The sequence below is a fragment of the Vespula pensylvanica genome, chromosome 1 (assembly GCF_014466175.1).
Source record: "Vespula pensylvanica isolate Volc-1 chromosome 1, ASM1446617v1, whole genome shotgun sequence".
NCBI lineage: Eukaryota > Metazoa > Arthropoda > Insecta > Hymenoptera > Vespidae > Vespula > Vespula pensylvanica.
Genome location: NC_057685.1, coordinates 9,189,976 through 9,215,580, shown reverse-complemented (window position 1 = coordinate 9,215,580; position 25,605 = coordinate 9,189,976). Strand labels below are relative to the sequence as shown.

Here is a 25,605-nt window from a genome sequence, read left to right as displayed (position 1 = left end):
TTAAACTCTATGGGTCTTTTTTATTCAATTGAATTATTTTCTTTACAGTTTAAAATTATGTCACACATTTGTACACGGAAATTTATACTAATCGCAAGTAAAGCTTATCGTAATTCGTCATTGCTTATTTTTTATTGTGTTGCTGTAACATAAAATTCGTGTTTATACACTAAGCATACGTATATAACATACAATGGATTTTTATACATGTGTATGATAAAATAGAAGTAGGAATTAAAGATACATAATGTTATTAGATTTTACTGCACGAGTCATCGTGCATGGTTCTGTATTTTACCAATTCATTTAAAAGTTTTTGACATTGGATCAAAAATAATAAATGTTATTAATAAATATAGTACAGGTATTTTGTATAGTAATAGTATGCCTATTTAAAATTAATTTCATTTTTCAAATTCAAAAGCATCAAATAATGATTTTCATTAACATTGCGTTTAACCATATATAAGCTTGTCTGCATTTATGTATTAGGTATATAATATATTACAACAAATTATTATTACAAAGATCGCTTCTGTAATGTTTGCTATATCAACAGATTCGAAGACATACAAATAATCTTTTTTAAATCTTCTAAATGTTTATATTATTAAATCTTAATAATTGTTTAATTTTCTACTTACTGTTTCCAAATAAAAGCATTTATTAGAAAGAACTTTCAAAAAGACGTAGGTTACCAACTGTTATTTAAATGAAAATTGGTTAAACAGCATAAACATATTTATGTATACATAAGTCTATTAAAAAATTGCATGGATTATATCTTGTCATGACTATAAAAGTGATGCAATTCGAAAATGTTAGTTTTCTTTTTTTTTCTAAAATATAATATTTCTAAATTTTATTATAATTTTAAATTATTGTATTTGTTACAATAATATATGTAATACATAAGTTATTTCTAGAATCTTAATATTTTTGCAAACAGTGATGCTTAAATGATCTACTAAAAGTATATTATGTATATTTCATATGAATATAATAAAAATGAAAGCTGTAACGTTCTCATAAAAGAGCGCGTGCGATATTTCTACATTCCAAATATTAATTTTTCACTCGTAAAGTACAAAAGCACAAATGCGCTTTACAGCGATTAGAATGTTAAAAGATCAAACCGCACCACAAACTAATAATGTAATTTACGAAAGTGCGTAACTATTAAAATAATTTAACGTTTTATTGTATAACAAAATTACTGCACATAAATGCAGCAAGATTCCTTCATTATCATTGATAATTGTAGTATATTCTAATAAATGTCAGTACAAATTCAATAATAAAAATAAAAAAACATCATTTGAGTAAATAAAATACTAATAACTCGTATTTTTGGCAATACAAAGGTTAATAAATATTAAAATAGTATAGTAGTTATATGTAATTAATAAATAAATTTCGTTCTAATATTTTTTTGATGACTGAAAATTTATATAATAATAATAATTATTATTATTATTAATATTATTATTATCATAATTATAATGGTGAAAAATACAAATACCAATAATACTGATATTGATAATAATTATCTTACGGCATACGCGTAATTTGTAGGACGATTTTCATCATTGCTTCTTATGCTATTTTTAGGTAATGTATTATAAATATTGTAAATCAATAAATTGAATGAATTCAAGTAAAGTTATATCTATATCTTTTCATCGTCATAAAAATATATCAATTATTTTAATATCTAATAAATGAGTTATTGGATTCCCGTGACTTTTCCAAATGTCAGAAGACTGAAATCGAATTATACAATTTTTCAGTTGCAGAATTTTATTTGATTAGGAATATAGTAATTTGATTCCATTTGTTTCATTTGTGAATTCAATAATTACTGTCGTATAAATAATTAACGATAACCTCCTTTTTATATTTTTGTACAGAACCTATTGTTAGCAGAAAGAAGCTTGTTAAGCAGCTCCTCTGTTTATTTGGTTTTAGAAAATCCTGGAGTCCGGGTTAACATAAGATAATAAAAGCAGGTTTAAGTATCATGATAATGATCTATAAAACTTTTAAAAGCTTATACATCATTATATATACTTTCTAAGCAAATCAAAATGTAAAAATAAAATGTATTTTTATTCCATTAAGTCTTTAAAGTATATATGTCTTTGAATACATGCTTGTGCCATAACAAGACATGAAAAATCACAATTTAAAGCAGAAAAACTGCATAAGTTATATTGCTTATATCACAAATACATTTGTTTGGCTTCTCATTTAAAATTAACTTATTATGAATGATGGTTTAACAAGAATCTGTCATATTTGTTCCAACTTGATTAAATAATTTATCTTTTATAACTTGTGCCATTAAACCATGTATAACTTCAATTGTAGTTTTAGAACTATCACGTGTTGCTTTAATAAGTTTTTCTACTGTACTACGATCGTGTGGATCTGTTCCACCTAAAACAAATCCTCTTCCAAGCGCAACTTCCGATTGTTCTAATTTGTCCGACAAATCAAATATTTGTCCTGTAGTATAATCTGCATTTGTTAATAGACTAGAAGAACTAAGAGTATTCACCCAGTATTTATTCCATAAGGAATCTAACAATCGTCTATCTAATGACGATTTGAAATATGATACTTCTAACGAATAATATTGTTTACAATGTACACCAAAGTCTTCGATTTTATTTAAAGGTATCGTTTGATACTCTGATGGTTCCTCATTAGCAGGCTTATATCCCTATAAATTGAGATTAGTCGTTGATATTAATATAGTACAAATTATGTTAATATTAATATATTATCATAAAATATATTAGAATTTATGATTCTATGACTTTTTCAACGCACCTTTGGATAAGTTCTAAATGCTCCTAAGCAAACTTTACCTGCAGAAATAGTTCGCACAGGATCAATTACAATAGCAACAAATGGTTCTTGAAAATTTTGATTAAGCATTTGTGTAGACACATCAATACCAGACAACCAACATCCATAACCTGGATGACTATGATACCAACCAATAGCATTCTCTTGTCTGCCAACCTATACAAATATTTTGTCAGATAAACTTAATATAAAGAAAAAAATTATGTTCTCTTGATTTCACCTGTTTTGCAGCTTCTATATATGCAGTCATATATTCATATGCTTGAGCTTGCGCATTAACCCTTGTTTCTGTCCCTTCAACAGGTAATGCAAAAGAATCCATAACAATCATTGTATTTGCTGTTACTTTTCCAAGCAGAAGACCCATTACCTCTAATGTTCCACCAGAACGTGCATGCATTACCATTTTTAACAATGCTAATGCTGAGATTTTAATATCTTTGAAAAAATGAGGACTATATTGAGAAAATTCAATACATTAGTAAAATTAAAATGTAATTTCTGTTTATTATGAACTTCTAAAGAATAATATTGAACTTGTGCAAATGATTATATATTTATATTAGACATACTCTTTTTCCCATGGTTTAGCTGCCAATATATCTTGTTGTTCTTTTTTATCATATCTGTAGATTTCATCGACTGTACTGATTGTTTCAACATTATTTGACATCTCCCAAGTCTTTTGAGCAATAATATTTTGATCACTGGATGTACTAGCCATTTCTTTTACTTCCTTAAAGCTATAAACTATTACAGATTAAAATTAATTAATTAAATTAATTATTCTTTACAATACTTTAAAAAATAAAATGGATTTTAAAATAGATTTTTTAATCAAATCTGTTACATATTAACCCATTATTAAATATCATATAAATCTATCATACATAAATCTATCATAAAATATTAAATATTTGCCATAATTCTAATATTATAATTAATTATTGATTATTGATTATAACTAAAATTATGAGATTAATATATATATATATATATATATATATATATATATATATTATACACACACACCCATATATATAAATTCTAACAAATTTACATATATATATATCAAGTTTATTATATATTATTATAAATTTGCATTATATTTATCCTTAAGTACAATCATAAACAATTACTTTTAAATGTAACCTAACCTAAACCAAATTCATAAACATATTTAACATGAATCATTATAAGTTTTAATAACAAAATGAAATTAGTTTCTTCCTCCAATTTGAGTTATTTTCTTAAAGATGTTAATAATAATACATTTAATAAGCAAAAGATTATTATATCTTGTTCGCTATACCTGAAACATGAGTACTTCTATTGACATCTACTGTTTTTGTCTAGACTTATATATAACTACTTCTTTAGTACACATAAAAGTTATTGACAATTATAAGTTTTACGAATATCTACAAAACTATATAAACACTATTGTTTAATTGTTATTATTTTCTCAAAATTATCGATTAGTTTAAGAATATTAAGGACGAAGCCAAAACGTAGATAAAATTTAACTACAATAAAATTAAAACAGGCTTCATATTATGAACTATTTTTTACTTTTTAAATGATTGTTTAACATACATATCATTGTATATCTAATCATTTAAATTAAATCGTTTTCCTGTTCGTATTTTGCTATTCATTACTTCTAAATTTAAAAAATTTCAAAGAAATCGAATAGGAAAAAAGGAAAAGTAAATGTATCGATAATTAATCCTATCCTATTTACAATACTTCATATATTAAATCCACAATATGGAAATAGTTAACAATGACGTCAGTTTAGAGTTAAACAACTAGATTGCTTTACTTGTCGAACTTTCACATGCCACTCTTTCTTATATTTACATGAGTGTTTCACACAATCTTCACGACATATGTATGATAACTGCGTATTAAATTTTTTCATTTGCATTTTCATACGTGACCAAGAATAATATGTGACATTAAGTAAGTAGTTAAATATATGTATTTGAATTGAAATTAAAAATTAATTCAATTATTATATAATGTAAAAGATAAAAAAATATTGTAAATTGTTTAATTTCCGAAGTATGGTTAGAGCTTGCTGTGTCCTTGGATGCCCATCGGGAGTAAAAGTTCCCTCACATCGTTTTCCAGGAAATCCGAAAATGTTTATAGCTTGGAAAATTGCTTTACCATCGCTCAAAAGAAATATATTAAACGACGAAGAATTAAAAAAATGTATGGTATGTTACTTGCATTTCAAAGATACTGATTATGTTACAATGGATTATAAATATAGAAAACTTAGGCCAGATATTGTTCCAAGTATAAATTTAATGTCTACAAACGTTAATCTTTTAAAAGAACAAGAAGACAAAAATATTATGGTAATTTATTTTTGTTTATCTTACTGTTAGTTTACATATATTTTCATAATTCTATCAGGATATTATTTTGCTCGGAGTTTCAGCATAGCCAGGAAGTCGGAATTTTGAAGGACGATGAAAATTGGAATGCGAGATCATCGTTATCGTACCATCGAGAATTAAATTTATCGAATGAAATAGAACTTAGACCTAAATCAACATGTTTCTACGACATAATCTGTAAACTAAGAAAAAAACAACACACGCTGTTCAAGCAAATGTTATTGTTCAGATGGAAGTTAAAGCAAGCCGAAAAAAAATATACACAACATAAAAACACTCAGTCTTTGATATCCAAATTATCACATACACAGAAACAATTTATACGACTTAAATTACGTGTTATTAGGTACAAACCAAAGATTTTAAAGATGTTATGTCGTAGTAATAGAAAAGTAAAAGCTTTAGCTTGTAATATTTCGAAACAAAGAAAACAAAACAATGAGCACGCAAACAAAGACATTTTTTAAGACGAAACATGTATCATTGAATAATAAATTATGCATTATAAATTACAACCTAAATAATTTGGAATTTGATATTAACTACAAAAATGAACTACAAAAAGTGATACGTGGACGTTTGTTGACGGAAGTAACGGCGTTACAAATGAACACATATTACGCAATACTAAAATCGAGGAGTAGGAGAGTGATTTGAACGTTTATAAATAATAAATTCAAACAATTATAAGTAAATAATCAATATTTTTATTTAATAGGACCATATACAATAAAGAACAAAGTTTTATTATACGATTAGTAATATCTTTTTCGAAATAGCGATAAAAATTGCGTATCAGATATTCAAGTAATTAAATATCTGATATCTATTGAATAGAAAACAAAAACATTTGAATGACTAGATAATTCGTTCTTTATAATGTCGCAGCCATTTGCAAGTTTATGTTTGTTCGTTTGTTAATTGGACAAAGGCACGAAATACATAAACTTCCCAGGTCACACCACGTGGAGGTTGCTGCGAAGGTGACCCACCCCCGGGTGGGGCTTGGGCCCGGGCCCAATTTGTATCAATTGCAAAAATATACATGCGCCCAATTCTGTTTGTAGGATCGTCGTATATTAGATTCCAACCCTCATGCCGAAATCGTAAGTTATACGAAGAACATACAACCAGAATGTTCTTTTTCTATTTTCCGGAAAAGGGGATGGGTGATCCGGATCGTCACCGATCCCCCTCGAGAGGCATGGATTCATATGCATGGTGATCCGGTTCTCCTCCAACTGGACCCTCGAAGAAGAGATCGTGCAGCATGCTCCTCCACTGGCTCCTTCTTTCTTCTATGATGCTACAAAACCTGAAAATTCGAATACGAAAAACCCTCTCGAAAGGGTACACATAACGAGCCACTGACAATGATTTTTCTCATGCTATAACAAAAGCTATTACCTTTCATTAGGTTATAGAAAAAGTACCAGATTAGATGCACCTCCTATAGAAACAATACAATTCGCCAAGGTTAGGAAAAATAATGTGAAATGGTGTAGAACAATCATTCTACCTCATTCCACGTGCCAATTTTGCGTCGGACGCCAAAACAAAGAATACATGTTTTCTACGTTTCCATTCCTCCGCAATGGCTAAAGATCCCTAGTAGGTGCATATCTCGCACGCATCTACCCTGCCTACGCCCGGCTTAAAAGAAGCCGTATTAAAAAGGCGGTCAGGAAATAATTGCGGAATTAAACCGCGTAGACGTTGTGGAGATATGGTCACGCAACGCGAAAACAAAAGATCGAATGTAAGCCGGAAATAACCTCCTGGTAGGCCACCCATCGGAGAGACCACCATCAGCTAGAATCGTTCTTTGGTTAGCGTTGTTGACGAGACAGAAGAAAAGGAATAGAAAAAGATAGGATAGGCGACTATATTATAACGATAGGCTAGTGAAACTAAGCTGGCACTTACCTCGATATCCGAAATTATCAGCGTCTCGATATGATCCGTACTCGAAGTCCAGCCTGAAACGGGATAACTCTACAAAATAAAAAAGTATTATAAAAAAGCTACGAAAAATTGAATGCGTTGCCAATGATTTGCAATGAAAATAATCGCGAGCAGCCGAAACGACTGCACCTACCACCCGTTCAAGCTGGACTGAATCGTTATTTCGTCCCAAACGATCTCGATGTTTCGAGCGGTGTTGCCAATATAGTAATAACGCCCAAATTCTGCAAGCTGATTGGTCGATTTTCATTCGTTTCATTTATTTAATGCCAGTCTCGATGCATGTAAGAAACAAAAGCGCCATCTTGTTTATCTTTCTCATTAAATATATCAAATTGTTAATAAATTTTTATATAATTTTATATTATTTTATATATTAAAATTAACCAAAAGAAATAATAAAATAAATTATTATATTTGTTTTTTTAAAAAATGAGAAATAATTTTTTGCGTTTCTTATATAATTCATTGTTACTTTCCAACGTCGCTATTCTTTTTTTTTCCTTATAATCTTAACGTTACATATTTAATATTTGTGATTACTAATATTAAAATATTTTCTTCAAATCTCAAAAGCAGTTCTTACTTTGAATTAAATTTAATATTATTTTAGGTAAAGAGCTCAGAGTGAGCGTAACTTTCTTAACTTTTCATTACTACAAAATAAGAAAAGCAATATCTACTTTTTTATGCAAGGAAGTTTATAAAGAAATTTTATTTTCTGTTAATTAAATAACGTTTATTATTCACATTAAGTTAACATTCTTTGTTAAAAGGCAATTTCATTTTTTGTTTCCTATATTCAAGGAGAAATAATGAAATAAACTTATATCTTTTGAACGAGCAATGAGCGAACCAATAAGGATTTTTTAGAAGAATATCGTTAAATTTGCGAAAATTCTATTTAGTAACCTCTCCGAAACTTTTTATAACAAATTCAATTTAATATATTTATAAAATGAACGTACAGGACGTGGGTATAATAAAGAATGAATGAACAAATAATACAATGTTTATGATGTAATAGGATTACAACAAGCATCTACAGCATTTATTCTTATTGAAAGCACCATTGAACCTTTTATTATAAATGTAAATGGTAATAACAGTAATTTAGGATTAAATACAGAATCGAATTTATTATGTTATTTATTTTCATATTCATAACAACTTTAAAATTAAAAAAATACAATGAACACAAAACTTTTGTGGCAATTATAACCATTTCGAGAATTTTGCCCGAAAGGTATTACAATATATGAAGGTTATGAATGTTTCTATCCGAATTACCTGCGTATTTACTTTTAATGACTCGATTCTTTAGGTAGATTTTAAACTATAAAATTGTCACAATTTTATAGTTTAATTTAGAATAAACAATTGTTTCAATAAACATATGAACTCCATCAAACCAACAATTTAGACTCATAGAAATATGTTTAAGCATCGATAAAAAAAAGATAAATAAGCGAATAAAATCACCTTAAATATATATTTTTTACATCATTTAATCCTTTTATTTATTATCTTAAATACATTTTTTATCTTCTCTAAACTTTTCGCTTGGATGCTTGTAAAATTTTCCGTGAACAATATCTATTGCTGATAATTCAATATTGACGTTCGAAGGAAAAATGTTAATAAATAAATTAGTTTAAGTTTGATTTAAGTCTCTGACATATAATGATTAAGATTGTGTCGTATATTATGAAGCAGATTGTGGATTTATTGTTTTGAACAAAAAAGGAGGTTTCGATTATCCCTAAATAAAATCGCGGATTACCAACCTACAGAAGAACATATACGCCATTGCATGTTGCATCATTTTCAATTGAGGTTTAATGCAACAATTGCAACAAAAAACATTTGTCGCGTATATGGGTACGTTTTGAAGATAAATGAGTGCCGACATTGATTTAGAATATTTTCCAGAGATGATTTGGACTTGTCACATAGTATTTGAATTGGGCGATCTGCTGAACTCTATAATGATACTTTAAAATAATTGATTGAGCCGGATCCAAGATTAACTATCCAAGAAATTGCTGATACACTTCTACATACAAAATTAGCAATGAACAATTAACATATCGTTAATCATTATGAAATGAAGTAATCTATTTTTTATCAATATCAGCATTGATGATAAGAAATAGATTACACAGCAAATTAGAACGTTCCAATCAATAGTTTTTTCCAAATCAATAAGCTATATCACTAGACTAATATATAGATTAAAATATTGTTAAAACATCAGGCATATGTATATAAACATGTTTATTGAATCATTTATCACGATTCAATGTTTCAAGAATAAACATCATTGTTTTATAAGTATTTAAACACTTGCAGCAAAAAAAGCCCAAGATATTTTTAATTATAGTTCTATTTCTAGTTTTATATATTCTATATTTATTCTATTTCTATATTATAGTTCTAATTTCTAGTTTTTAAACTATTTAAAATGATATATGTGGAGATATAGTGCTAATTAATTTGATAAACATTCTATGAATACATTTTGCTGCATTTAATACATATAATAATAGAATTTCTATTAATTATTATTACAAATATTTAATCTTTAATGTATATACATTTTGCCAACAAATTTTATGAAAAGTTTTTTAGATATATGAAACATTTGAAAGTAATAACCGTAAAAAATACATTAATAGAAAGATCTAGAAAGTACAGAAAATAACAATAAGATTAGGTAATAAAAATATTTTCTTTTGTATGATTTATTAATATTTTTGCTAACAAATGATTGCAGTAGAATTTTTTCTTAGTCCTTAAGACTTAATATGTTATATTTTAGAAATATATTCAAAGTCTAAGTGATTAATTTAGATGAGGATAAGATTAAATGATAAAATAGTAAATGTACAAAAAGTTCTTTTTGTATCCATATGAAACTTTTTTAAAATATATTTTTACTAGCCATATGAATTGTAAATATTAATATCAAATGGCATTACAAGAGAATCATTCCAAATTCTGTATGTGATTCCAACATATATATTTTTGTTTATATGTATTACAAAAAAATTAAGAACGTTTAATCTGTAATACAATACAAATTGTCTTCTATTATCAAATTTTTATTAATAAGGAACATAAAAAATACATTAATATCTATAATTAGAAATGTTTAAAAATAAATTAAAAATATAGATTATATTTTTGCACCTATTTTGTATGATATAAGTACATGTATACTTGTATTGATATTTTACATGTGTATTCTATAATCTGAATATAATACGTTTAAACATAAATATCCCATTTCTTGCAATTTATAATTAACAAAAATAAAGAACAATTTGAATGCGAATAAACTGAACAATGAAAAATGCCTATTAATATTTAATATATTTAAATTAACATAGTAAGTTTAAATAATTCATGATGTATTATCAGATAACAAATTTGATTCTTGTATAGATGGTAAGTCAATAAAAGAATGTTGATCATGTTCTAATGTTTTTAACATTTCAAGTATTTGTAAACACTGTGGTTTATACAGGCATAAAATTTCCAATTGCATTTGAGCACATTTAACTGAAATATAATATTACTTTAAATATATATTTAGCATATATTTTTATAAAAAATTACCTCTCATCTTTGATATTTCATCTAATATCATTTTTAAATTCAAATCTGTTTTTTGTATCTGAGGCAATATATCAGAATATTTTGACATTATTATTTTGTAATGTTTTTTTTTATAAATACAATTGATAAAATATAATTTTACTGAATTTTTCAAAATTGTGATTTTAAACTAGATAATTCGTATCTAAAAATATATATAAAAATACGTATGATACAAATTGTAACATATAAAATATTATATATTAAAGTTTTGATTGGACAAAATTAATATAAATACAAGTATCATCCAATCAAAATTAGTGGAACTTATTTGTTATTGGTTACTTTTGTTTTTTATAGGAGAATCGAGTATTCAATTTATAATCTTCAGATCACAATGTTGTCAACAAGTTACTTTGTTCTTTTTTCGTTCGAGAAGTAAGTTTCGTTGTTTCTCCTAGTTTTGTTACCTATTTTTAGAAAAGATTGCATCTTTCTTTATTTCTTAATCAATTATATTTATTTGATAATATCGATTGTTTTATTTAAATCTCATACTACATAAATAAAATATAGCAAAATCATAGAATGTACATAGTAAATACGTATATGTATGTATACATATATACATATACTTATAGGGAAATTTTAGTAAAATTATATATTTACTAAATGGTATCAAGTTTTTTTATTTTGTATTACAATAAAATTATTATATGTAGAATTACGTAAGATAATCATATAAAGGATAAAGTAGATTATGATACTATACATATTGATTATAATATTTATATATTTGTAATATACGAAATGATCATACTTTGTTTATACGTTAGTAACTAAATAAAAGTATAAATTCCTTTCAGTAAATCTTTAAAATGTGAAAAAGACACACCGTGTGTGATTTGTAATGACGCTAAAAACATACCGCGCACAATAAAGTTGGCAACACAACTGCAGCGCCATCTCTCAGATACTAGTAAGACTACGAATCCGTATTACTTTCGCTTCACACAGAGCATTACAACATCATTACACAGAAAGTTATATTAATTTATTTTAATAAAGTTAAGTTTTCTGTTATCAATAGTTGTTGACTTTCCCAATGTAAGAATTACTTGAAAGTGCAATTGCTCTCTTTCTCTTTCTCCCTCTTGAAAACTAGGGAAATTTAGTTGTGATATATAATTCACTAGACGGAAGTACTCAGCAACGACGTGAAATAATTAATATATTTTTCATTTCATTAAAATGATTCTTTTTTACAAGTTTGTATAAAAGCAGACAGAATTTCAACGAAAAAAGCATTTGAGATAAATTTATTTGTAATATTAGTACCTGAGGTGATACCGATTGTGCCGTCTATAAACTGAATATTTTCAACCCTTACCAGGTACGGTCGAATTGTTCACTTCGCGTTTGTGGTGTTCGCATTGTATTGTTGTGTTCGTAATGTGAGCACGAATTTGATTTAAGGTAATATATTATAGTTTATTACATATTTCATCATCATTTTATTATTTTAGTATAGTAATCTTTTATATAGATATTCGAAATATGTATTGTGTTTATCCATCTTTGATCAAAACATCATAATATTCTAATTTACGTATCTGTGGCGTGATTGTAATCTTTTATAAATTTTTATAATTCCGAATCTTCCTTAATTGCACTTCATAAGAATTAATAAATGTACAATACTGCTTACGTATATTTCGTCTTATAATCTCTTATGCATATGGAGATTAAATTGTAATTATCTAACCTATATACAGATTAAAACAGAGTAATATAAGTTAGCATCTGATGTGATACATCGAAAATTTTTCCTATCAGATTTAATGCTCCTTTAATAAAATTATGAAATGCTATAGTGCTGTATATCTATATGTGTTGTATTTTATATACACTCTATATAAAAACCTTTACTTTTATTCGAATAATGTATAAATTGATTAAAAGTTTTATCTTATGTTTTCTTCTTATTATAACAATTTTGTTTACACATGTTATGTTACACACTATATTCATATAGAAATATATAAAAAGTGTATATGTCACCCTACCTTCCCCTCAAATATGCAAAGTCTAATATGTAAATACTGTTTTATATCTTTGTTTAGAAAAACTAAAAATTATTCGATATTTGTTTTTATAAAAGTATTTATAAAGGTATTAAAGACATATTACTTGTATTTTAATTCTTTGTTTTTATTTTACATCCATAGGATACTTAAACATCCAAGATGTCAGTCCATTATAAGTTTAAATCTACATTGGACTATGATACCGTTTCTTTTGATGGACTCCATATTTCTGTGGCAGATCTTAAGAAAGCTATTTTTCATCAGAAACGTATTGGAAAAAATACTGATTTTGATCTACAAATAACAAATGCCCAAACAAAAGAAGGCAATTTCTTTTTAATATTATTCTTATTTTCTTATATATATTATTAAATTGTAAAGAATAACACAATTATAAAAGAATTTTATTTTTAGATTATACAGATGACAATGCATTAATAGCAAAGAATACTAGCCTTATCGTTGCTAGAGTTCCATTGACAATTCAGCAGAAAAGATCCTGGGATCGTAATGAAACACCTCCATTCAGTAATTTAAAAGATGAAGCTAATTTGGGACGTGGTGTAGATCTTACTAGACTTGATGGTTCAGAAGAAGATAAAATTCGAGCTATGATGACTCAATCGACTCAAGACTATGATCCATCAAAGTACGTGTATGAAATTTTCAACAGTTATATATATAAAATGCTATCTCTATACTTTTACATTTAAAATAACATAAAAACAATTAAAAATATTCTATTAAATCAATTTATTAAATGTATATAATATTACTATATTATACTTATTCCATTTCAATGTTATTGTTACTGTTCTTTTTAATATTATCATTATTATTGATAGATACAAATATTCATTTTTCATGTTTCATTAGCTACATGAAAATACGTGGTGCAAATCAGACAGGAGATGTACCTACAAACTATCGTTGTTATAAATGTCATCAACCTGGACATTGGATAAAAAATTGTCCTCTTGGTACAAACCAAGAGCCAATTGAAATTAAAAAGAGTACAGGAATTCCTAGGAGTTTTATGGTACCAGTTGAAGGTCCATTAGTACCAGGTGCAATGATGACACCTACAGGGCAATATGCTGTTCCTGCTATTGACCAGTAAGTTTCTAATTAAGAATTAGACTCATTGTAACATTGTAAATAATGACTATTGTGATTATTTTAGTCAAGCATACAAAGAAGGTAAAAAAGAAAAGCCACCATTTTCTCAAGACCCTGAACCTATTGTAGAAAAGCTAGAAATACCAGAAGATCTATTGTGTAACATTTGTAAGGATTTGTTAACTGATGCAGTAATGATACCATGTTGTGGGAATTCTTTTTGTGACGAATGTAAATTCATCTTTTTAATGAATATAAAGTAAAATTCTATAGTATATATATTGTTGTATAATAATTATTATTTTATGTAACAGGTATTCGTACATTTTTATTAGAATCTGAAGAACACGAATGTCCAGATTGCAATGAAAAAGATGTTTCACCAGAAACGCTTATACCAAATCGATTTTTACGTAATGCTGTTATGAATTTTAAAAACGAAACTGGATATGCTAAAAGACAAACATATAGACCTGCTCCAATTAATCAGTCGGTAGTGCAACCAGAACCACCAAAAATTGAAATACAACCTACTACACAAGCCACTGGCCAAGTTAAATGTGTTCAAACATCTAGTGTTGGTAATACATTAGTAGAATATGTTGAACCATCTGCTAATTTTGAATCCTTACCACAACAATTTCCATCCACTAGTGCACAACCGCAAACTACAACAAGTGAGTACTCTTTTTCTCTTTTGTATGTATTTATGTGTCGTTAAAATTAATTATTTTTATTACGTGATATCCATTAAATAATAAATACAAATAATAAATTTTCAAATATATATACTATTAGTTTACTACACCATTAATCTAAATCATTACAAATCTTATATTTCCAAATTTTATATTTTCTTCTTATCAAAAAAGAAAAATAAAACGTAATTATACAATAAAATATGAATAGATTATATTAAAAAGTTTAAATGTTATAAATTTACACTTCATTTTGTTACTTAACCTTCATTAAAATCATACACAAAGAATTTTGTGTATAAAAATATCATTTTAAAATATAATTATAAGAAACAGGAATGGGGGGAGAAAAATTTATTTCCAAATTTTGCTACCTTTTAATTTTAATTCTTACGCAAAAGTAATGACAGCCGCCATTATCGACGTGCGTAACGAGTCTACTTTTAATGTCATATACTTTCGTATGTTGCGATCAAAAAATCGTGCGTATTTAATGTTATATCAGTGATTCTTTTGTAGACTCTCAATGTAATGTGACGTAATTGTGTAGTTCAAAGTTTATTTTAGCAGCTGATATTTTATTGTACCTAACCTCAATTATCAACTAAATGTAAAGTTCATAATAGAATAATATAAACAAAATACATATTGTTTAAAGTGTTAGCAGTCTGTAATATTATATAAATATTATTTTTATTCTTGTTATACATTAATTTTATTTTTTATTATTTCTTTTTATTGTAGCACTTCCCGAGTCAAATTCTGAATCAGATTTACAAAGTGATTCGGTAACAAAGTTAACAACTGATGAAGAAGCAGAAGTTCCACCACCACCAGGAACAGAACCATTATTACCAATTCCTGCTATTGGCAGTTCACCAGAAAGAGATCTTGAACGAAGTGATCCTCCAAGTCGTGATAAAAAAGATCGTGACAATGACTATAGTGGAGAAAGACAATCAAGAGAAAGACGAAGAAGTTTTAGTAGGGATGGTCATCGTGAAAGGTTTGTAAACAAAATACAAGTAATGTTACAAAAGAGTAGTGCAGTATAGTATAATATTTTTTTCTTAAGATTGGATTCTACTGGAAATTATAGGAGTGGAGAACGTGGTCGTAGGATGGAAAATTTACGAACAGTGAGTCGTAGGCGATCTTTATCACCTAGGCACTCTCAACATAGCGATTATTCATCTCAGGGAACGACATTACCACATGTAATGAATCAACCTCCTTCAAAAACTTATCAGGGTATGCCACCAGATGATGGACATTACTCGTCCACTATGCATTATGATAGTGGAATGCGAAGATCAACAGAAGATCGACCTGGGACTCCTACTGTAAGTTTGATATATAGAAATACTTCATTAGTACTTTGTTACATATTATACTATAATGTAGAATTATATTTATATGGAATATTTTCAATTACAGGTCGATGAACCCCACTTACATGTTCCTTCTTCTGGAAATCAACCACCTCTATTACCTTTCCCACCAGGAGAAGATCGCATACCACAACCAAATTATAATCAACCTCCACCTAATACACAACCACATAATCCTCCACTTTTACCAGATCCATATATGACTCATCGTATACCAATGTATCCTCATCAACAAAGTTCTCATTATGGTCCACCAAGATATGAAAGACCACCTTATCAGCAACCAGGATACAGACCATCTCAACCACCACGTAATTATAACGGACCACCAAGACCTCTCCGTGGATTACATCATAGTAAGCAATACTATATATCATATATGTTAAAGCAATATTAGAGAAAATATAATATACACTCATTTTACATGTTGTTATATATGATTAAATATTATCATAGTTTTTATTTCAATGATCATTATATGAACTTTTATTTAGTTGGGTACAGAGGTATACAGCCACCACCACCAGGATTGGGGAGGAATGTACATAATGGAAATCCTCCTGGGTAAGTTAAATTTTACTTAACATTTATACTGTGGATCTATAATCTATTATAATTTTTTTTGTTATTTATTAGTATTATTGACGATCCATTGGAAGCATTTGAAAGAATGCTCAGGGAAAAAGATGAAAGAGATAGGAGGCTTGGGAAACATAGAAGAAGAAGTAGAACAAGATCAAGATCTCGTAGTTACACCAGATCTAGATCACGTTCTTTTAGTCGAAGATCACCATTCCCGGGTCGTATAAGTCGATCACGAAGTCCTCCTAAAAGAAGATCATCAAGATCTCCATTGCCATTAAGAGCTCGTAGTCGTACACCAAAACGTAGATCGAGAAGTGGCAGTTTCTCTATTAGCAGGTAATTAATGCAACATTGTTATTAGAATTAACATATTTTATATAATACGATTATTTATTTAATGTATTTGTAGATCCAGATCATATTCACGAAGTCAATCTCCCAGATTGTCTATCCCTCGAGATAGAGATAGAGAGCGAGACAGAGACAGAGATAGAGATAGAGACAGAGACAGAGATCGAGATCGAGATCGAGATCGAGATCGAGATCGCGATCGCGATCGCGATCGTGATCGGGATAGAGAAAGAGATAGAGAAAGAGATAGAGAAAGAGAAAGAGATCGTGAGCGCGATAGAGATCGGGATAGAGATCGTGATAGAGATCGAGATCGAGAAATACTACCCAGATATAGATCTCCATTAAGATCACCACCCAGGTATCTTCTTATTTATTTTATGTTATTGTTTTATTATTATTGTTATTATTATTATCATTATCGTCATCGTCATCGTCATCATCATCATCATCATCATCATCATCATCCAACTTCCATTGCAATAATGAATATATCATTTTTATTACAGATTTCAAAGAGATCGAGATCGTGAAAGAGAACGTCCTCGATCACGAGAACCACGAGATGGATATAATAGTTATTATAATGATTCTCCGGCGCATGAATATCAGTTCAGAGATCGAGAGCGTGACTTACCACCTAGAGACAGACCGATATCTAGATATCCAATAAGAAATCAACCATCCCAGCATAACATACCGCCATTGTTGCCTCATCTAGTCACTGGAGGTCACCCACCACCTCTTATGTCATTGGGACCTCCACCTTCGGACAGGAAAGACTATTATGAATCCTACAACAGGTATTTTCGCCTCAATAGTATTTTAATACATGTAAATGTTAAGCAAATCGTCTATCAACATATTTATGCTGTTGTTCTAATCGTACAATGGCTTGAGTACATTACTAATAGAGCACAAGCGATTTTAGTAATTTTATGACCACATTTTTTACAATTTATGTATGCAATAGATTTTTAAACATTTTTATTATTCAAACAATAATAGAAATGTTGATATATATATATATATATATATATATATATATATATATATATATGCGTATGTATATGTATATGTATATGTATATGTATATGTATATGTATATGTATATGTATATGTATATGTATATGTATATGTATATGTATATATATATATATATATATGCGTGTGTGTGTATGTGTGCACTTTGCACATAATAAAATGGGTTTGAAACATAAGTTTGGTACATTCAATATATGTGTTATATCAGTAATCGTTTTTTTTATGTGCACATATTAATGTTTTTACATATTTATATCTGAGAAGCATTTAATATATAGTTCTAGTCATTTGTAATAGTAAATAATACATTTTATTAGATTAATTTATTTTGAATTGTTCCAAACTTATGCATATTTTTATTAATTTTACCACTATGCATTATGCAATATTGGTGCATTGAAAACCCTTATGAAATCGTAATATTGTGAGAAAACCGTTGATAAATGAAAGAAGACGTTATAAATAATTGTACACAATTTTATTACTATAAAAAATAAGAAAAACATAGCATGCAATGAAGTTTTATCTTTAGGGATAATAAAAATTAATACTTCACTTAATACATATTATTTTATACATTATAGTTTATTGCAATTTAATATTGTTGCAAATACATATGTATATACATGTGCTATCAACATTCTTCAAGCATTCTACTGTATATTTATCCTATTATATCTATAACTTTTATATAAAGTAGTATCTATATACAGTAGTAGAGCTTATGATATATTATTTTTTCAAAGCTAAAACTTAAAATAGATAAATTTTGATATTAACAACAGAAGTTAAAAATGTTTATAAGGTGAAACGTATTATTTATATTGAGATGTATCTATTATTTATGAAGAATTCTTTAAATAGTGTTGGCAAATATGTGATGCATAGTACAAATATTTAATTATAAGCTTGTTTAGAAACATTCAGCAAATATAAATTCATGATATATGCACTGTTATAACAATGATGTGCATTTTAATTTTGAAAAAAGCCATGAACTCTGTTTTATATTAATTAATATGAATATAATATCATGAACTAAAGAACTATTTTTTAACAAATAACAATGCAATTAAGTTCCTAAGAATTTACTATAATAGATTTGTGATCATGCTTTATATTATGATAATATACTTAAGAGCATTACTAAAACTAAATTTTTCCGAATTTGAGACTTTTTATAAACTGTAAGTTACCTGCAGAAGAAACATTCGTTTACATTGTGAAATTGGCATAAGTAAAAATGTTATACTTTTCAAGGAATGGTACTGGATTCATGAATGACAAAATGTATGTATGCGGATGTGTGCATAATGCACGTATATATTCTGTTGTATTGTTTTGTTGTATTTTTTGTTATAAAGCACAATGTATATTACATCATAATTTTATTAAAACACGATAAGAATCTTTCAGAATGTTATGTATGAAATGGATTCTGTATCATAAAAATTTATAAGTATGATTTTACTGAAATAGTAAAAGATATAGTTAAACTATTTTCACACATCTACGAAAAATATAATAGTAGCTTTTTATTTGGTGATGTATTGATTTCTTTAATATGCTATACATGTTTTTGAAGAACTATATGTGAACAATATATATGCATCATTAATATCATTGAATAATAAGGTATTATATTTTGAGTAGAATTAAAACTCAAATTTGAAATCATGATACTTAAATTATGCTATTGTTTCTTTATACTGTTGCTATTTTATAAATTTATTAATTACTTAATTTTATGTTATTACATATTTCTCTTTATAAAATTTTAAAAGTAGAAATAATTAGTGAATGTTTATAATGAAAATAATTCAATATTTTAATCACATTTGAGAAATACTATAATATAAAATTTACTACTTATATATTAGAAATTTATTTTAGTGTGTCTAACAATTCGTTCATTACATTTATTTCATTAACTTTGTAAATTGAAGAATATATAATTGAATAATGTTAATAACAGTATGTGTAAATGAATATTTTTAAATATAGTAGCCTTTCCGATTATATATTCTACAAAAAATTTGATAAGTTTTGGAAACAAATTATTTAAGTATATATTTTGTATATAAGTTGTACATTAGCTTTATTCTAAATATTTAATATAATTAATTTTATATTATGAAATAGTCGACTTTTTATAGATTAATAAGAAATATGAAATAAGTAAATATTTAATATTATTTGTATAAACATGGCCATTGCTATGTGTTGTTGAATCTTAATTATATCTATATTATTATTATCTATAGTGTGTATATATACATACTATATATATATGTGTATATATATATTTATATATATATATATTTATATATATATATATTTATATATCTATATCTAAGAATCATATTTAGTGTATATATTATTTAAGATACTGTATCAAATCCTTCTGTATGATTTCATTTTGATACACATTTCCAAAAAATTGGATAATGTTAAATTGAGTATTATGTACAACAAACAACAGTTTGTTATGTTTCTCTTCATAGCTAATTTTTGTGTAATTTTATTGAACATTTATGTGTTCTATTTTATTATATTAAATTTATAAAATATTATTTTATATATATAACACAAACTATTATTTTCCATGAAGCTACACATGTCACCATTACTTTAATCATTGTCATTTCATTGCATGTACATAACGTGTTATTATACATATATTAATATTACGTTATATAAAATAAGAATATATAAAGTCAAAAAGTGAAAGAAGAAGAAAGAAGCAAGGAAAAATTTGATCAACATGGACCATCTTGGAGATTGCAGAAGCTACCCAGCTGATTGACACGTCTACATGGTTTCTGAATCAGGTGAATTCAGGGCCAAATCAACATTTGTAACAAAATAAAAGAAACATCTGTATTTTTGTTAAATTGCAGTGCTTGAAGCAAGAGGTATTACTGAGCATGTTAAAAATGTTTGTGAAACATGAATTACCAACATGATAGAAATTACAATCTGGCTGACTTTTATATAACTTTTGAATAAGTACATACTTAATTGTATTTTGGTGAGTAAACTTATTTTACAGAGAAATACTAGCAAATACTGCATATCTAATATAATACTTATGTATTTCCCTTGCTGCACTTAACATGTACAAAAAGTTATAAATGTTGGTTTAATCATTTCATGTATTTTTATGATACTTTATTCTATTATTTACAAAATTTGAGTAACATATTATTCTGAGTTGTTATACCTTGTAGAATATTTTGGCTTTGAAAAAAAATTTTTCAAATGTGGATGAAACGGTTTTGTAAAGTTTTATTTTAAATATTTGATTTATTGTCAATTACAACATAACACATTTCATCAGTTATTCAAAGTTTTGTATTATTAAAAATTAATAAAGTACCTAGCTAAATGGAGCAGAATATGAAAAATAATAATTAAACAAAAATGACTTACATATATTATTCTTATTGCTGTTTATTCTATTTACTGTTAAAAGTAAGTTTATGATTTTGATAACTCTCTATACGAGATGAAAATATTTACTTGATATGATAGAAAATACATTGTGATTATTTTTACCCAGGTTAACACGATAACTCCCTTTTAAATTTATATATGACTTTTAAAGCAAAAGGTATTAGTGAATGTGCGAAAATATTAAGGGTATATAAAATTTGTATACTAATTTTTTTACTTTGACATATAAAGAATGTTATTGCATTTTTTTGTATTATGTAACGGATACATGATCAGCTTTTTCTACTTTTTGTCAACAGATATTCTGGACCTTCACAACGTTTTGGTAGTCCACTTCGAGATCCACCTCATAAACGATTTGATGATGTTGCACCTCCAGGAACTGAAGGTTATTATGACCTTTCTCCTCCAGGTGTTGAACATTTGGATAGACCTTTACGAGAAGATCGTGAAAGGACACGTGTATTAAGAGATCAAGAAGATCGTGAACATCCATTGAAGGATCATGATACTGAGGATCGTGATAGATTAACCTTTAGAGATGACAGGTAAAATACTTTAAATATAAATATATAATTACAAAAATAAAACTAAAAAAAAAAAAGGAAAGATTTAATGTTAATTATATATATATATATTTTTTAATATAGAATTCGTGAACGCGATGATCGTGTAAGAGAAGATAGAGACAGAAGAATTGTAAATAGAGATCGAGAAGATCGTGAAAGACCAGCATTATCAAGAGACCATGATGATAGAATTCGAGAAAAAGATGATCGAGATAGACGTGAAAAAGAAAAAGATCGTGATGATAGACATCCTCGTGATCGTCGCGATGAAGACAGACATATAGAAAAGAAAGATTATGATAAAGATCGGTATGTCTTTTGCGATGCTATCTTATTCTTTCTAAAGATAAACTTGCAAAAATTGCTTATTGTACTATAATTAATAATTCTTAATTTAAATAATGTTTGTATTATATATAGTTACAGAGATGAAAGAGATCGTCACAGAGTAGAAGACAAAAACCGTATACGAGATAAAGATAGACGTGATAGAGATTATGATCCTGAAAAGGACAGGGATCGTCATGATAGGTATGAAAGACGTTCCGTAGAAAGAAAAAAGAACAGGAAGAGTCCAACTCCATATTTACAAAAGAGTAAAAGCGAAGCGAAGGACACCTCTCCAGAACGACTGAGGAAGAAAGAGAAGGAGCATGAAGAGAAAATAGAAGATAAGAAGAAAGAGAAAAAGATCAAAGAAAAGAAAAAGAAGAAAGACAGCGATGAGAAAGAAAAGAAGAAAAAAAAGAAGAAAGAGAAAAAATCGGGACAAAAGGAGGTAATGAAAGAGGAGCCAATTAAAATGACTGAGAGTGAGGATACATTGACAGAAAATAAAACAGAAGTAACTTCACCCATCAAAATTGAAACTGTAAAACCAAATAATGAGGATGATAACGTAGATAACAGAATAGAGTGTATACCTAACGAAACCATAGTTTCTGCAAAAGAAGAATTTGAAGATAAATCTTTAGCCATGAATCCTGAACCACCTGAATATAACGAACCTAGTCCAGAAAGATTGGAACATACAGAATTTGGTACAAATCCACCCAATCCTAATTTTAAACCCATACCAGAATTAAAATCAGAAATAAAACCAATAGATAGTCTTTACAGTGGTTTAGATGATACGGAAATAAATACTGTAATTACAGAAAAATATTCTTTATTGTCAGAAAATGAAGTAGAGGATAAAGAAACTATATGTGAGGAAAAATCACCAAAGAAAGATGAATTTTTAGCTCCTGTACCAGAGCTTTCTAAATGGGAAAGAGATGATACAATAGAAAAGTCTGATGATGTATGTGAATCTCCTACAGATAAAATGCAAATGGACGAACCAAAATCAATGAAAGTAGTTACTTCTGAAGTTTTAAAAAGAGCTGAGAATGCCATATTTCAAAAAGCTATTAATGCGATAAGACCAATAGAAATAAAAAAGATTAGTGAGAGTAGGAAGATATTATATCAAAATCCAGAGCCAAAGGTGCTTGAAGCAGAACCAACTAGAGAACAACGAAAAAGTGTGAATGTAACCATTAACGTTGGTAGAAATGAAAGAAATGTAGAAATTACAGAACCTTTGAAAAAAGCGAAGATAGATCGAACAAAGTTTAAACCAGTTCCAGAGACTTATTCTCCAACGCGTTTGTCTGCTAAGGAGAGACTTGGGGACAAAGTGGAAGATAACAAAGAGAGAAAAATTAGTCCAATTAAAGGCTTTTTAGATAGAAGGGAAACGAAAAGTGAAAATCAGTCTAGAAGTCGATCTCCAAAAAGTACAAGAGATAAGAGAATATCACCACTTATGGAGAGAAGAGTCGATTCTTCATTGGGTATACCAAGTACCGATCGTAAAGTCTTTCTAGAAGAAAGGAAACGAGATAAAGACAGAGGTGAACGTTCAAGGGATAGAAATGATTTCAGACATGAGAGGCACGAATTAAGAGATACGAGGATAGAATCAAGACAAGATTTTCGATCGAATAGAGGCGAAACAAAAGGAGAACGATCGGATAAAGATAGAGAAAAAGATCGAGAACGAGAAAGGAGAGGTAGAACACCTCCGTGCGTATTTAAAAGAAACGAAGTACCTAAAGTAGGCCCTGGTAAACCTAAAGAAGATGAAGATGATAGAAGAAGAGATAAAAAAGTAAGAGAAGATAAAAAAAGAAAGAAGGAACATCGTAGTAGAAGTAAATCTAAAGAACACAAGAAACGTAAAGAAAAGAAACATAAGAAAGATAAAGAAAAAAGTCAAGAAAAGAAACAAAAGCACAGAGAAAATGTAATTTTGAAGGAAAAGACTGAGACAAATGAAAGCAAAATTAATTATGATAATCCAGAACCTCCTCTTGTAGAGACTTTAAAAAAACAAAGAAAAAATCCTAGACTTGTATCTGATCGTAAACGTAGCATACTCGATGAATCTAGTTTTGAACCTGATTACTCTGCATCTGATTCTGAATCTGAACCTGAAGATGGTAAAATTATCAATTTACCTACCAAAAAATTAAAACTTGAAGAATCAGAATTAGAAAAGGATATAGATATAAAGTCCTTGAAAAAAAGGTCTAAATCTACTAGCAGTGAAGATACATCCAGCAGTTCTGAAAGCACAAGTTCCGATTCTGATAGTTCTGATGAATCGCATAAAAAGAAGAAAAAGAAACATAAGAAACATAAAAAGAAGAAATCTACTAAAAAAGATAGTAGTTCAGAATCTGATAGTTACACTGATTCATCTGAGACAAGCACTGATGAAGAAAAACACAGAAAAAAATCAAAAAAATCAAAAAGCAGGAGTAAGCAATCCAAGAAGAAAAAAAAGTCGAAACATAAATGACATCATTAGGTAATTTTGAAACTTCTAATGAAATATTGGTAAACATTTCTTTTTGGTAAATATCTTTTAAAATTAAAACAAGCATTGACGATTGCATAAATTATTGACGAAAGTGAAAAATGTGCATTGTTCTTTGCATATCCATGAACTGTAATAGGTAACTGCTTCTTACTGTATACATAATGTTAATACAAAGTCCAAAAGTAATTTGGACTTTAAGGTTAATATGAACTATAAAAATTATTAATGAATTATTTATTAATGAACAAATTTTATGATCATAACGAATTTATGAATATATACAGAGTAAATAGAATATTGTGTTTACAAGGAAAGCATTTCTTCTATCTGGTAATATTGTATGGCCTTTAAGTAATTATATTCTGATTTCAATGTTAAAACCCTATAAGTATCATCATTTATAAAGAAATGTACATTATAGCTGTCAGTAGGTCATAATATCCTTAAGATTTCCAATGATGGTATTGCTAAAGAACACCTATCTTTAGGATTTCTGCTATCTCAATGTTATATTGTACTTTCATAATGTAATATCTCATACATACATATATATACATGTGTATATATATATATATATATATATATA

General features: G+C 27.6%; 4 protein-coding genes across 19 annotated transcripts; 2 read left to right on the top strand and 2 right to left on the bottom strand.

The window, feature by feature from the left end:
- On the bottom strand, positions 1-4,817 carry LOC122637778 (COP9 signalosome complex subunit 5-like). Of its 9 annotated transcripts, none has more exons than XM_043830163.1 (5): positions 4,700-4,817; positions 3,447-3,624; positions 3,095-3,329; positions 2,836-3,030; positions 1-2,725 (listed from the first exon to the last, which is right to left on the bottom strand). In XM_043830163.1, the coding sequence occupies exons 2-5, from the start codon at positions 3,596-3,598 to the stop codon at positions 2,279-2,281; spliced, it is 1,029 nt and encodes a 342-aa protein (XP_043686098.1). In that variant the 5' UTR covers positions 3,599-3,624; positions 4,700-4,817; the 3' UTR covers positions 1-2,278. The 9 variants fall into 9 exon arrangements, with proteins under 9 accessions (XP_043686098.1, XP_043686133.1, XP_043686081.1 ...); XM_043830198.1 differs by having other exon boundaries at positions 3,095-3,312; XM_043830146.1 differs by having other exon boundaries at positions 4,619-4,748.
- On the top strand, positions 4,700-5,980 carry LOC122637820. Of its 5 annotated transcripts, none has more exons than XM_043830240.1 (3): positions 4,700-4,839; positions 5,011-5,242; positions 5,317-5,980. In XM_043830240.1, the coding sequence occupies exons 2-3, from the start codon at positions 5,022-5,024 to the stop codon at positions 5,750-5,752; spliced, it is 657 nt and encodes a 218-aa protein (XP_043686175.1). In that variant the 5' UTR covers positions 4,700-4,839; positions 5,011-5,021; the 3' UTR covers positions 5,753-5,980. The 5 variants fall into 5 exon arrangements, with proteins under 5 accessions (XP_043686175.1, XP_043686185.1, XP_043686196.1 ...); XM_043830250.1 differs by having other exon boundaries at positions 4,943-5,098; XM_043830261.1 differs by having other exon boundaries at positions 4,943-5,099; positions 5,327-5,980.
- Positions 5,981-10,465: 4,485 nt separating this feature from the next.
- LOC122631420 lies at positions 10,466-11,319 on the bottom strand. The gene is made up of 2 exons (XM_043817119.1): positions 10,872-11,319; positions 10,466-10,814 (listed from the first exon to the last, which is right to left on the bottom strand). Exons 1-2 carry the CDS (start codon positions 10,957-10,959, stop codon positions 10,657-10,659), a joined length of 246 nt encoding a protein of 81 aa, XP_043673054.1. The 5' UTR covers positions 10,960-11,319; the 3' UTR covers positions 10,466-10,656.
- Positions 11,320-11,991: 672 nt separating this feature from the next.
- Positions 11,992-25,598, top strand: LOC122631008 (E3 ubiquitin-protein ligase RBBP6). 4 transcript variants are annotated; one of them, XM_043816300.1, is made up of 16 exons: positions 11,992-12,243; positions 13,079-13,262; positions 13,352-13,586; positions 13,814-14,053; positions 14,121-14,287; positions 14,371-14,733; positions 15,499-15,760; positions 15,830-16,097; positions 16,192-16,501; positions 16,640-16,709; positions 16,782-17,066; positions 17,140-17,442; positions 17,591-17,884; positions 21,881-22,129; positions 22,232-22,459; positions 22,571-25,598. In XM_043816300.1, exons 2-16 carry the CDS (start codon positions 13,097-13,099, stop codon positions 24,996-24,998), a joined length of 5,868 nt encoding a protein of 1,955 aa, XP_043672235.1. In that variant the 5' UTR covers positions 11,992-12,243; positions 13,079-13,096; the 3' UTR covers positions 24,999-25,598. The 4 variants fall into 4 exon arrangements, with proteins under 4 accessions (XP_043672235.1, XP_043672148.1, XP_043672325.1 ...); XM_043816213.1 differs by having other exon boundaries at positions 11,992-12,326; XM_043816390.1 differs by having other exon boundaries at positions 11,993-12,326; positions 15,854-16,097; positions 22,571-25,597.
- The last annotated feature ends 7 nt before the right edge of the window (positions 25,599-25,605 follow it).

Bases quoted from the DNA above. Each gene is read 5' to 3' on its own strand.
- LOC122631420 (XM_043817119.1), bottom strand. From the start codon at position 10,959: ATGTCAAAATATTCTGATATATTGCCTCAGATACAAAAAACAGATTTG. The intron at 10,815-10,871 runs GTAATTTTTTAT...ATTATATTTCAG, and splicing joins TGAAATATCAAAGATGAGAG to TTAAATGTGCTCAAATGCAA.
- LOC122637778 (XM_043830137.1), bottom strand. From the start codon at position 4,068: ATGATTCATGTTAAATATGTTTATGAATTTGGTTTAG. The intron at 3,625-4,031 runs GTTAGGTTACAT...AATCTGTAATAG, and splicing joins TGTTTATGAATTTGGTTTAG to TTTATAGCTTTAAGGAAGTA. The intron at 2,726-2,835 runs GTGCGTTGAAAA...CTCAATTTATAG, and splicing joins CATTTAGAACTTATCCAAAG to GGATATAAGCCTGCTAATGA.
- LOC122637820 (XM_043830219.1), top strand. From the start codon at position 4,944: ATGGTTAGAGCTTGCTGTGTCCTTGGATGCCCATCGGGAGTAAAAGTT. The intron at 5,243-5,316 runs GGTAATTTATTT...ATTATTTTGCTC, and splicing joins CAAGAAGACAAAAATATTAT to GGAGTTTCAGCATAGCCAGG.
- LOC122631008 (XM_043816300.1), top strand. From the start codon at position 13,097: ATGTCAGTCCATTATAAGTTTAAATCTACATTGGACTATGATACCGTT. The intron at 17,443-17,590 runs GTATCTTCTTAT...TTTTTATTACAG, and splicing joins CCATTAAGATCACCACCCAG to ATTTCAAAGAGATCGAGATC. The intron at 17,885-21,880 runs GTATTTTCGCCT...TTTTGTCAACAG, and splicing joins TATTATGAATCCTACAACAG to ATATTCTGGACCTTCACAAC.